Source organism: Bufo bufo, chromosome 1 (genome assembly GCF_905171765.1).
Source record: "Bufo bufo chromosome 1, aBufBuf1.1, whole genome shotgun sequence".
Lineage (NCBI taxonomy): Eukaryota > Metazoa > Chordata > Amphibia > Anura > Bufonidae > Bufo > Bufo bufo.
In genome coordinates, this window is record NC_053389.1 from 524,577,933 (window position 1) to 524,591,174 (window position 13,242).

General features: G+C 41.2%; 1 protein-coding gene across 6 annotated transcripts in view; it reads right to left on the bottom strand.

Annotated features, from left to right (window-relative positions):
* The window catches only part of CADPS2 (calcium dependent secretion activator 2), a 786,809-nt gene that overhangs the window by 34,128 nt on the left and 739,439 nt on the right, over positions 1-13,242 (bottom strand). For all 6 annotated transcript variants that reach the window (XM_040411689.1, XM_040411674.1, XM_040411680.1 and 3 more), the window contains one exon: positions 4,498-4,605. In XM_040411689.1, the coding sequence (XP_040267623.1) occupies positions 4,498-4,605 (108 nt within the window). The remainder of the gene's footprint in view (positions 1-4,497; positions 4,606-13,242) is intronic.

A 13,242-nucleotide genomic window follows, 5' to 3' on the forward strand; every position in this document is an offset into this window, starting at 1 on the left:
GAATAGGCATTTTTGTAGAATGACATTTACAGAAGATCTTGAAAAGACTTTTCTTCAGTTTTCTTTGTTTAGTTGGATTACTTTAATCTCTCTGTATTGTTGAAACGGAGATGAAATAACCTTTTATTAAAAATGTTACAAAAAACCACATGCTTTCAAAGGGTGTCCGAATTTTTTCACATGACTGTACGATATATATTGCGATCTATTGTTTTCTATATTTGGGGGGGTGTTTAACTATTAGCCTCGTTAAGGGCTAGAACCCTTGTCATATTCACCCTAATAGAGCTCTATTAGGGTGAATAGGACTTTACACTCTCCCTGCTGCCCTGTGCTTTGTGCACACAACAGCAGGGAGCGGACCATGGCAGCCAGCCAATCATGTGCCCCCCAGCCTCTGATCAGCCCCCCCTCCCCCTCTGATCAGCCCCTCCAGCCTCTCCCTCTTATCAGCCCCCTCTGGTAACAAACCCACCCCCCTCCCTCCCCAGTATTAATCATTGGTGGCAGCGGCTACAGGGTCCCCCTCCTCCTCCTTCCCCCCCATCATTGGTGGCAGTGGGCAGTTCCGATCGGAGTCCCAGCAGTGTAATGCTGGGGCTCCGATCAGTTACCATGGCAGCCAGGACGCTACTGAAGTCCTGGCTGCCATGGTATGTTAGTGAGCAGCATTACACTCACGTGCGCCGTGATCACCGGGAGCTCCTTCTTCTCATAGGTCTGTGCGGCGCATTGCTAATGCTATAAGCATTAGCAATGAGCCGCACAGACAGAAGAAGGAGCGCCCGGTGGCCACGGCGCACGTAAGCATAATGCTGCTCACTAACATACCATCGCAGCCAGGACTTCAGTAACGTGACTCCTGGCTGCCATGGTAACCGATCGGAGCTACTCACATTATCGACTACTCACATAATTTTCCTTTGGAAATACCACCTAATTTGCAAATGATTGAACCTTAGCAGAGAACCCAGCAGATGGTGGTTACATGAGCTGCATGTTAAGGGCTCATTCATACGATCGGGAACGGGTGCGGACCCATTAATTTCAATGGGGCTGCAAAAGATGCGGACAGCACACTGTGTGTTGTCCACATCTGTAGTTCTGTTCTATGGCCCTGCAAAAAAAGATAGAGCATGTCCTATTCTTGTCTGCATTTTCTATGATTTGATTTTCTGCAAATTGCAGAACACACGGGCCAGTATCCATATTTTGTGGATCCGCAATTTGCGGACCGCAAAGCACTACGGTCGTGTATATGTGCTCTAAAGAATACAGAATAGGCCAGTTTACAGAGAAAGATGGATTTAACTGAATATTCTCATCACAGATAGTAGTATATCCAGAAGGTATGCCATCAATGTTTGATAGATCTGCCTTTGGGACCTACAGTTATATAAAAAATGGGTGTCCAAAGTCCCCCCTTTCTCTCTGGTGCCGCGGCCACAGTGAATGGAAAGTGTTTTTTGGAACGCTTATAGGAGCCATGCTACAGTCGGAATGAGAGGTTGTGGGACCCCCCACTCTGGACAAAGGTCCAAGTCAGAGAGGTGAGACCTGCATTTATCAGCCATTTTTAGTGTATCCTGTGGATATGAAATAAGAGCCTGTGATGAGACTATCCCTTTAAGTATTACAAAGCTTACCCTCGGTAACTAAATTATGAAAAAGTCATAAAGGTTTTTTTTCCTGAGATTTTGATACTGATGACCTATCCTCAAAATAGTTAATCAGTATCTGATCCGTGGATGTCCAGCACCTCGGATCCCCGATGATCAGCTGTTTGAGAAGGCCGTGGTGCTCCTGTGAGCGTCGCAGCCTTCTTGCAGCTTACCGTGCATTGTATGCGGCTGCGCTTGGTGTTCACTTCAATGTACGGCGCTGTGCATAGAAGGCCGCGGTGCTCTCAAAAAGGTGATTGGTAGGGGTCCCGGAAGTCGGACCCCACCTATCAGATACTGATGACCTATCCTGAGGATAGGTCATCAGTATCAAAATCTCCTTTAACCACCTCCCGTCCGCCCATAGACTATAAACGTCCGGGAGGTGGTTCTCTATTTCTGAAACTGCAGCTGCTGATCGGGTTGCCCGCTGTCAGTGAAAGCAGGGCACCCCAGGGAGAAGGCAGGGACAGTGCCCAGGTGTCCCTGCCTTCTAGATCGCTGCATACACAGCGCTCGCTGAGCGCTGTGTATGCTGAGCAGGAAGCGCTATGCGCTTCCTGTTCCGGCCCGGCGGTCATGTGACCGCCGGGACTGGAGAGTGCAGGAGCTGTGTGAGGTCTTTCACAGACCTCGATCAGCCCTGCACTGAGGCTGTATAGCGCTGTATTGCGCTGCACAGCCTCTCTGGGGGGTGCATTTCTCCTGTAACTGGGGCTACTATGTCAGCCCCAGTTACAGGAGAAATCAACTGTGAAAAAAAAAAAGAAAAAGTGAAGTAAATGTCCCCCAGAGGTCTTGTATGACCTTATGGGGGACGAAAAGTGTAAAATAAAAAAATAAAGTGTTAAAAAAATAAAATAGGTTTGACATGTAAAAAAAAAAATTCCCCAAGTAAGGAATAATTATTTTTTTTTTAAAATAGAAAAAATAAAATAAAATAGACATATTTGGTATTGCCGCGTCCGTGACGGTCGGCTCTATAAATATATCACATAATAGACCCAGTCCAATAAACACCATAAAAATTAAATAAAAATAACTGTCAAAAAAAGCTATTTTTGTCACCTTACATCACAAAAAGTGCAACACCAAGTGATCAAAAAGGCGTATGTCCCACAAAATGGTACCAATAAAACCATCACCTCATCCTGCAAAAATTGAGCCCCTACATAAGAAAATCTCTCAAAAAATAAAAAACTATAGCTCTTAGAACATGGAGACACTAAAACATAATTTTTTTGGTTTCAAAAATGCTATTATTGTGTTAAAGTGAAATAAATAAAAAAAGCATACATATAAGGTATTGCCTAGTCCGTAAAAACCAGCTCTATAAAAACATCACATGACCTAACCCCTCGGGTGAACACCGTAATTTTTTTTTAAAAAGTGTCGAAACAAGCAATTTTTGTCACCTTACATCACAAAAAGTGCAACACCAAGTGATCAAAAAGGCGTATGTCCCACAATATGGTACCAATAAAACCGTCACCTCATCCCGCAAAAAATGAGCCCCTACATAAGAAAATCTCTCAAAAAATTAAAAAACTATAGCTCTCATGGACACATTAAAACATAATTTTTTTGTTTCAAAAATGCTATTATTGTGTAAAACTTTAATAAATAAGAAAAAGTATACATATTCGGTATCGCCACGTCCGTAACAATCTGCTCTATACAAATGTCACTTGACTGAACCCCTCAGGTGAACGCTGTAAAAATAAATAAATAAAAACTGTGCTAAAACAACCAATTTTTTGATCACCTTGCCCCATAAAGTGTTATAATGAATGATCAAAAAATCATCTGTACCCAAAAATAGTACCAATAAAACTGGCACCTTATCCCCTAGTTTCCAAGAATGGGATCACTTCTTGGGAGTTTCTACTGTAAGGGTGCATCAGGGGGGCTTCAAATGGGACATGGCATCTAAAAACCATGTGGAGTTCCTTTTCTTCTGCGCCCTGCCGTGTGCCCATACAGCAGTTTATGACCACATGTGCGGTGTTTCTGTAAACCGCAGAATCTGGGTAATACATATTGAGTTTTGTTTGGCTGTTAACCATCGATGTGTTAAAGAAAAAATTGGATTAAAATGGAAAATCTGCCAAAAAAGTGAAATTTAAAAATTTAATCTCCATTTTCCTTTAATTCTTGTGGAACACCTAAAGGGTTAACAAAGTTTGTAAAATCAGTTTTAAGTAACTTGAGGGGTGTAGTTTCTACAATGGGGTCATTTATGGGGTATCCACTATGTAGGCCCCACAAAGTGACTTCAGACCTGAACTGGTCCTTAAAAAGTGGGTTTTGGCAATTTTCTTAAAAATTAAACTTCTAAGCCTTCTAACGTACTAAAAAAATAAAATGACATTTCCAAAATGAAGCCAACATAAAAGTAGACATATGGGGAATGTTGAGTAATAAATATTTTATGAGGTATCACTTTCAATTTTAAAAGCAGAGAAATTGAAATTTAGAAAATTGCGAATTTTTCTAAATTTTTACTAAATTTTGGATTTTTTCATAAATAAAGGTGAAATATATTGACTCAAATTTATGACTATCATGAAGTACAATGTGTCACGAGAAAACAATCTCTGAATAACTTGGGAAGTGGTTAAATAATGGAGGAGCTTGCCCAATAGCTTCCTCACAGCACCTGCAAACCTCTTGATTTACATTAAACATATATATACAGAAACATTATGCAAGACAACAAGTTCGGTGCCCCATAGTGCTAAATATGTGGTAAAATAAAACAATTCAAGGTAGTGACTATTCACCTAACATTGTATAACATACAAACAATTAACAAGAACAAACACAAATTACTTACATCAAATAACTTTTCTATGTAAATTTCCTCATTGACCTTTTCCCGCAGGATATCTTGATTTTGCCGCACAAATGTTATGTAAGTATCTGCAAGGTCCATCCCAGGCTTCTGAAAGGCAAAAATTCTTATTAATATCATACTAATTAAAGAATTATTGTTAGAGGAGCAAGGAAATATAATTTTCTTTGTTTAGAATGAATCTTTAACAACTGAAGTCATTCCTGTTTTTCAAATTATATACAGAAGTAAAAGTGGTTTACAGTTAAGAGTTGTAATTCAACCAGTGACGCTTTTTAAGACACACGGAATACTATGTAAATTTTTTATTCATCATAATGCAATGGCCTATGGCCGATACCAGTCAGCACTGGTAGAAGTGGTGTAACCATTTTATTATTGGGTTTGTATAGCAGATCTTTGTTTTTGAATTTAGTTTTTAACAGGTTGCTGACCTAGGTGGAGAATGCTCGAGCATTTTCGTCCTAGGGTTAACCGGCTGCAGTGATCAGCAGCAGGGGCCCGGCTGATACTGACAGCCGGGCCCCTGCTGTATCTGCCAGCATCGGCAAAAACACTGATGCCGGCGGATTAACCCCCTGTATGCCGCGGACAGGCTGACCGCGGCATACAGGGGTTTTGCAGCAGCTTGTAAATCACCATCAGGTCTCCGTGCTGCGGCGACGGGGACCCGATGGTTGCTATGTTAGACCCGATGCCTTGCACAGGCATCGGGACTGCCAGCTACGGAAGCCAAGAGATCCAGCCCCAGCGTTGGGTCTCCTAGGCAACTGTCAGCGTCTTACAGTGTAAGGCACTGACAGTTCAATACAGCACAATACAGATGTATTGTGCTGTATTGAAACAGGGATCAGACCCTGAAATGTTGAAGTCCCATAGTGGGACAAAAATAAAAATAATAAAAGTGAAATAAAAGTGTTTTTAACAATAAAAAAAATGCAATTCAACAAAAAAAGCCCATTCCCCATAAAAAGAGACATATAAAATTGTAAAAAATAGAAAAGAAAAAACACACATATTAGGTATCGCCGCGTCCAGAACAACCTGCTCTATAAAAATATCCCATGATCCACCGCGTCCGGTCAACACTGCAAAAAATATGTTTTATCACAAAAAGTGTAATACCAAGCGATCAAAAAGTCATATGTACCCCAAAATAATACTAATCAGTCTTCTCATCCCGCTAAAAATGAGTCCCTACATAAGACAATCGACCGAAAAATAAAAAAGATATGGCTTTCAGAAAATGGAGGCATAAAAACATAATTTTTTTGTTTCAAAAATGCTTTTATTGTTTAAAACCAAAATATATTAAAAAAAAAACCAAAATATTAGGTATCACTGCATCCGTTACAACCTGCTCTATAAAAATATCACATGAGCTAACCCGTCTGGTGAACACCGTAAAAAATAAAAATAAATTATTTTGTCACCATACATCACAAAAAGTGTAATACCAAACGATCAAAAAGTAGCATGTACCCCAAAATAGTACCAAACAGTCATCTCATCCAGCAAAAAATGAGATCCTAACTAAGACAATTGCCCAAAAAATAAAAAAGATTTGGCTTTCTAAAAATGGAGACATAAACACGATTGTTTTTCTTTCAAAAATTGTGCGCTCTGCCGTGTTCCCGTACAGCAGTTTATGACCACATATGGGGTGTTTCTGTAACCTGCAGAATCAGGGTAATAAATATAGAGTTTTATTTGGCTGTTAACATTTGATGTGTTACAGGAAAAAATGAATTAAAATAGAGAATCTGCCAAAAAAGAGAAATTTAAAAATGTCATCTTCTTTTCCTTTAATTCTTGTGGAACACCTGAAGGGTTAAAAAAAAAGTTTGTAAAATCCGTTTTGAATAACTTGAGCGGTGTCGTTTCTACAATGGGGTCATTTACGGGTGTTTTCCACTATGTAAGCCCCACAAAGTGACTTTAGAATTGAAGTGGTCCTTAAAAAAGTGGGTGTTGAAAATCTTCCTAAAATTTAAAAAATTTGCTTTTAAAATTCTAAGCCTTATAACATCTTAAAAAATGATGCAAACATGAAAGTGGACATATGGGGAATATAAGGTAATAACTCTCTTATGATGTATCACGATCTGCCTTAAAAGCACAGAAATTCTAATTTAGAAAATTGCTAATTTTTTCCAAATTTTCAGTAAATTTGATTTTTTTTTTATGAATAAAGGTGAATTATATTGATTAAAATGTTTAACTATCATGAAGTACAATGTGTCGTGAGAAAACAATCTCAGAATGCCTTGGATAAGTAAAAGCATTCCAAAGTTATAACCACATAAAGTGACACGTCAAGTTTCCAAAACACGGCCTGGTCCTTAAAGGTGAAATATGGCAGGGTCCTTAAGGTGTTAAAGGCTCAGCGTGTCATTGAATAAAACAAAGTCATACTCATCTCCACCAAAAAAAAAAAAAAAAAGTCATACTCATCTCTACAGATCTACCACCACTGCAATTTCAGCACTCACCAAGCACCTGCTGGTCTGCTTTCTCCTGCCTCTCGACATACAGAAAAGGCCTGCTCAGACGAGTCATTGGCTGTGGTGAGTGAATGCTGCAGCTAGTGATGTGCTGACCGGGAATTTATGAGAAGCACCAGTAGGGAGAAACCCAGCGAGTGCTGAAATTTCAGCGAAGGGGGATCGGTGGACGCAAGTCTGGGACTTGAAAATGAATGAAATGATTGGAGCAAAAAAAAAAAATATAAAACCAAACATACAAAACCCAAACAACACTGTTAGGCCTCATGCACACGTCCGTTTTTTTTTGCGGTCCGCAAAACGGATTTCCGTTGTTCCGTGACCGTTTTTTCTTCCATGGGTCTTCCTTGATTTTTGGAGGATCCATGGACATGAAGGAAAAAGTCATTTTGGTGTCTGCCTGGCCGTGCGGAGCCAAACGGATCTGTCCTGACTTACAATGCAAGTCAATGGGGACGGATCCGTTTGACGTTGACATAATATGGTGCAATTGCAAACGGATCCGTCCCCCATTGACTTTCAAAGTAAAGTCAGGAGTCCCTATTATACCATCGGATCTCAGTTTTCTCCAATCCGACGGTATATTTTAACTTGAAGCGTCCCCATCACCATGGGAACACCTCTATGTTAGAATATACCATCGGATTTGAGTTAGATCGTGAAACTCAGATCCGACAGTATATTCTAACACAGAGGCGTTCCCATAGTGATGGGGACGCTTCAAGTTAGAATATACTGAGAACTGTGCGGCGCATTGCTTATAGCACAGACCTGTCACTTACCAGTAGGAGGAGCGCCCGGCCGGTCACAGACATCGCAGGTAAGTATAATGCTTCTATTGCTAAGTAACCATGGCAGTCAGGACTGCAGTAGCGTCTTGGCTGCCATGGTAACCGATCGGAGCCCCAGCGATTAAACTGGGACTCCGATCGGAACTCTACGCTGCCACCAATGATGGGGGAAGGTAATTTTAATTAGGAAGGGGGGAGAGGGGAGGCCGCACTGGCCACCAATGATGGGGGAAGGTAATTTTAAATAGGGAGGGGGGGAGAGGGGAGGCCGCACTGGCCACCAATGAATATAATACTGGGGAGGGAGGGGGGCCGCACTGGCCACCAATGAGTTAAATACAGGGGAGGGAGGGGGGGCCGCACTGGCCACCAATGAGTTAAATACAGGGGGGGGGGGGGGGGGGGGGGGGCCGCACTGGCCACCAATGAATTTAAAACTGGGGAGGGAGGGGGTCTGCCTCCTCCTGCCTGGCAGCACCTGATCTCTTACAGGGGGCTATGATCCGCACAATTAACCCCTCAGGTGCGGCACCTGAAAGGTTAATTGTGCGGATCACAGCCCCCTGTAAGAGATCGGGTGCTGCCAGGCAGCAGGGGGCAGGGGACTACGCCAGAGAGAGACAGTCCACACACACACCACTAGATATCGGGCAAGAAGGAGATTTTGACCGCCTTGATATATACTATGTAGCCTTGTTGTATGGTACCATTGTGATATGTTGATTTGTCTACATTGTATAGGTCAGATTACATTATATCACCTATGCCCTCCATATGTCTATGCCAGATGTATACATAGCTATAGGTAACTGTGTTCATAGCTAGAGACAGCTTTATATTACATGCTGATTTAGACATACTATACACAGTGCTTCCCCACTGAGATTGTGGATTTATTAGTAATTAAGTAATAACTGGTAGTGGTGCCAGTGTGTACTGCCTCTGTAGGCACTCTATATGGTCTCTACAATGTATATTTATATGTATGTTTTTATGTCATAATAAAGATTTATTTTATTGGGTATCACATAGTACCGGTTCTCTTTGGTTGATATATATATATTTAGGAGGTACACCCTTGCTAATACAAGGCTGTGTTGATCCAGTTGAACATGTACACAGTTCGTAGTATATTCTAACTTGAAGCGTCCTCATCACTATGGGAACGCCTCTGTGTGAGAATATACTGTCGGATCTGAGTTTTCACGAAGTGAAAACTCAGATCAGCGCATCCGTCTGTGTGAAAGTACTGTAGCCTACGGACACAGATGACGGACGCGGATGACAATCTTGTGTGCATCCGTGTTTTTTCACAGACCCATTGACTTGAATGGGTCCCTGAACTGTTGTCCGTCAAAAAAATAGGACAAGGAAACACGGATCACGGAGGCGGATGTACAACGGTGCATTTTCCGAGTTTTCAACGGACCCATTGAAAGTCAATGGGTCCGCAGAAAATCACGGAAAACGGAACAACGGACACGGATGCACACAACGGTCGTGTGCATGAGGCCTTACACTATATCAATATTCTTGGCCATAAAAATACCACTGGACCAGACATTAGCAGTAAGGAGCAGACACAATCTTCACATGAAACCTAATAATGTCCACAATTTCCATTTCTAAGTACACTTGTACATGCAATGGGCTGGTGTTTGGACAATTAAGGTTTTGTTGCAGACAGACTTTTTTAGATAACACTTTTCTGCACAGCATCTCATGAAGCAATAGAAATGTATGAAGGTCAAATAAACAAATATGATTGTACAGGTATAAACATGTTAAAAAGACATACAATAACATTTTAGAAACTGCCAGATAATAGAGACTGAATTGCTCAGGTTAATCACAATTACTTATGGCTAATGGTCTCTATAAGTGAAATATTGAAAGCATCAATGATGTAGATTTTGCAGGGTTTCAAAACAGTAAGTGACACCTTAGGCTTAGCTAGTGGGGGTGCAAGGGGGACGACAACCCTGGTCCCACTAGCAAAGTGGGGCCAACTCAGGGTGGATTAGTTTGAATGAATGCCACTCAACTGTATTGGCATCCATGGGAAACCAATACAGTTGAGGATCATGGGAAAGCAGAGAGATGGCTGTCTGCCTTACCATTCCCCCTCTTGTAGGCTGCAATGCCATTTTAGGCCTCTGGTCTGCAGGACACTGGAGCACATACAGGATGTCTGCATTGCAGTGACACTGCATTGTGCCACCTGTATCTGAACACTAACCGCGCAGGTAGAAACATGACTTGCCGAGCATGATGGGGGTTTAAAGGGATTCTGTCACCAGGATTAACGCTATAGCAATATTTATATGTGCCCATCAGTCTCCTTGCTGTGTTTAAAATGATCCCACTGTTACTGCTCTGCGTGTGTTAGATTCTTATAAAAATCTATCTTAATGATATGTAAATTACCTCTGTCAGGAGCCCAAGGGGTTGTCCCATATCTGTTGGAGCCCAGCACCGCCTACCACTTAATTTATTCACTCCACTTCCCCTGACGTAATTTCTTCTTAGTGCCGTAGTCTCGCACAGGTGCAGTGGACACTGTAGTCTGCGCCCGTGCGGACTACTGGCACCGGCTCCCTGCGCACCACGCTGGCACCGGAAAAGGGAGCCGGCGCATGCACAGTTGACTCGTCGAAGCCGGTGCCAGTAGTCCGCACGGGCGCAGTACATGGGTGGATGCAGTACATGGGTGGATTCTTATGGATGAGGGGGGTTATAGTCATATTTAATATAAACACATGCCAATTACAAAACAGTCCCTTGACAGTGTTTATATTAAATACTATAACCCCCTCATCCATAGGAATCCACTCATACACTGCAGTACATGGGGGATGTATGAGCAGAGAGCAGCTGGGCTGGCAGGCACAATAACAGAGGCGCTGGAGCGCACAGTGTGACAGGCACCCAGCACATAGACGAGAAGACCGGGACCCTGGAGCTGAGGTCAGTGCCGGGGTCCCCCGGCAGCAGCTGGAGGGGACAGCGGGGAGAAGATTATATTTACTGGAGCTGCAGGCTCCGGTCCCGGGTGCGCACCAGACGTGCGGGCTGGCGGCCGAAGGAGGGGACAGGGGGAAAAATTTTCACTTACAGGAGCTGAGGACTCCGGTGCCGGGTGCCCACCGGACGTGCGGGCTGGAGGAGGGGACAGGGGGAAAACACTTTCACTTACTGGAGCTGCAGGCTCCCGTCCCGGGCGCTGGCGGCAGCGGAGCATAATAAGTGAAGCCGCCAGCCTGCCCATCCCTGGTGCGGTCTTGTTAAGGAAGCGCGGGCTGGAGGCAGAAGCCTTCAGTGAAGCCGCCAGCCCACCCAACAGTTTAATGGCCACCTAATTTGCATCGCAGTCATTTTAAAAGATGCAGTGACTTTTTCCCTCCACTTTGGAGGGGGAAAAAGTGCGTCTTATAAAACGAAAAATACGGTAGGACCGGGTGATTTTAAATTTAGTTTTATAATTTTTCTCTGCCCTTCCATAGCCATAATTTATTTTTATTTTTCCATTACATACAATGTAGTGGATGCTGGCAAAAAATTCCGTTGTTTTATGGGTTTCATTTTTATGGTGCTCCCTATGCATTAAAACTGATCTGTTACCTTCATTCTGTGGGTCAGTACAACCACAGCAATACAACTTTTTTTTAATCGTTTTTCATGGGTTTAATACTTAAAGAATAAAAATAGATTTTTTTTTCTTTGCATTGCCATATTTTAAGTTAAAAAAAGTTACACATGTAAAAAAAAATATTCCCCAATTAAGTAATGAAAAAAAAATGCGAAAAATAGAAAAAAATAAATAAAATAGACATATTTGGTATTGCCGCGTCCATGACAGATGGCTCTATAAATTTATCATATGATCCACTCCGTCCGATAAACACCATAAAAAAAATAAATGTAAAAAAAATCATTTTTGCCACATTACATCACAAAAAGTGCAATACCAAGTGATCAAAAAGGCATATGTCCCACAAAATGGTACCAATAAATCCGTCACCTGATCCCGCAAAAATGAGCCCTTACATAAGAAAATCGCTCAAAAAATAAAAAAAACTATAGGTCTCAGAACATGGAGACATTAAAACATAATTTTTTGTTTCAAAATGCTATTATTGTGTTAAATTGAAATAAATAAAAAAAAGTATACATATTAGGCATCGCCACGTCCGCAACAACCAGCTCTATAAAAATATCACATGCCCTAACCCCTCACGTGAACACAGTAATAAAAATAAAAAAACTGTGCCAAAATTGCCATTTTTGTCACCTAACATCACATAAAGTGCAACACCAAACTATCAAAAAGGCGTATGGGGAATTTTTTCTTTTACATGTGTAACCTTTTTTAACTTAAAATATGGTAATGCAAAGAAAAAATAATCTGTTTTTATTTTTCTTTAAGTATTAAACCCATGAAAAACTATATAAAAAAAGTTGTATTGCTGTGGTTGTACTGACCCAAAATAGTACCAATGAAACTGTCACCTCATACCGTAAAAAATGAGACCCTAACTAAGACAATCGGTCAAAAAATAAAAAAGCTATGGCTCTCAGACTATGGAGACACTAAAACATCATTTTTTGTTTCAAAAATGATATTATTGTGTAAAACTTACATAAATAAGAAAAAGAATACATATTCGGTATTGCCATGTCCGTAACATTCTGCTCTATAAAAATGTCACATGACTTAACCCCTCAGGTGAACGCTGTAAAAATAAATAAATAAAAACTGTGCTAAAACAACAAATTTTTTGGTCACCTTGACCCATAAAGTGTAATAATGAATGATCAAAAAAAATCATATGTACCCAAAAATGGTACCACTAAAAAAAATAAACTCTTCTTGCAAAAAACAAACCCCTGCACAATGGCAGAAAAATAAAAAAAATTGGCGTTCAGAAAATGGAGACAACATAATTTTTTTTCAAACATGCTTTATTATGTAAAACTGAAACAAAGGAAGTAGACATATTTGATATCATTGCATCCGTAACAACCTGTTCTATAGAAATAGCAGATGATCTACCTCAGATAAATGTTGTAAAAAATAAAAAAACAGTGCCAAAACAGCCATTTTTGGGTTATCTTGCCTCACAAAAAATGTAATATAGAGCAATTAAAAATCATATGTACCCCAAAATAGTACCAATAAACTGGCACCATATCCCCTAGTTTCCAAAATGGGGATTTTGGGGATTTTCTACTGTAAGGGTGCATCAGGGGGGCTTCAAATGGGACATGGCATCTAAAAACCAGTTCAGCAAAATCTGACTTCCAAAAACCATATGGTGCTCCTTTTCTTCTGCGCCCTGCTGTGTGCCTTTACATCAATTTACGACCACATATGGGGTGTTTATGTAAACAGCAGAATCAGGGTAATAAATATTAAGTTTTGTTTGGCTGTT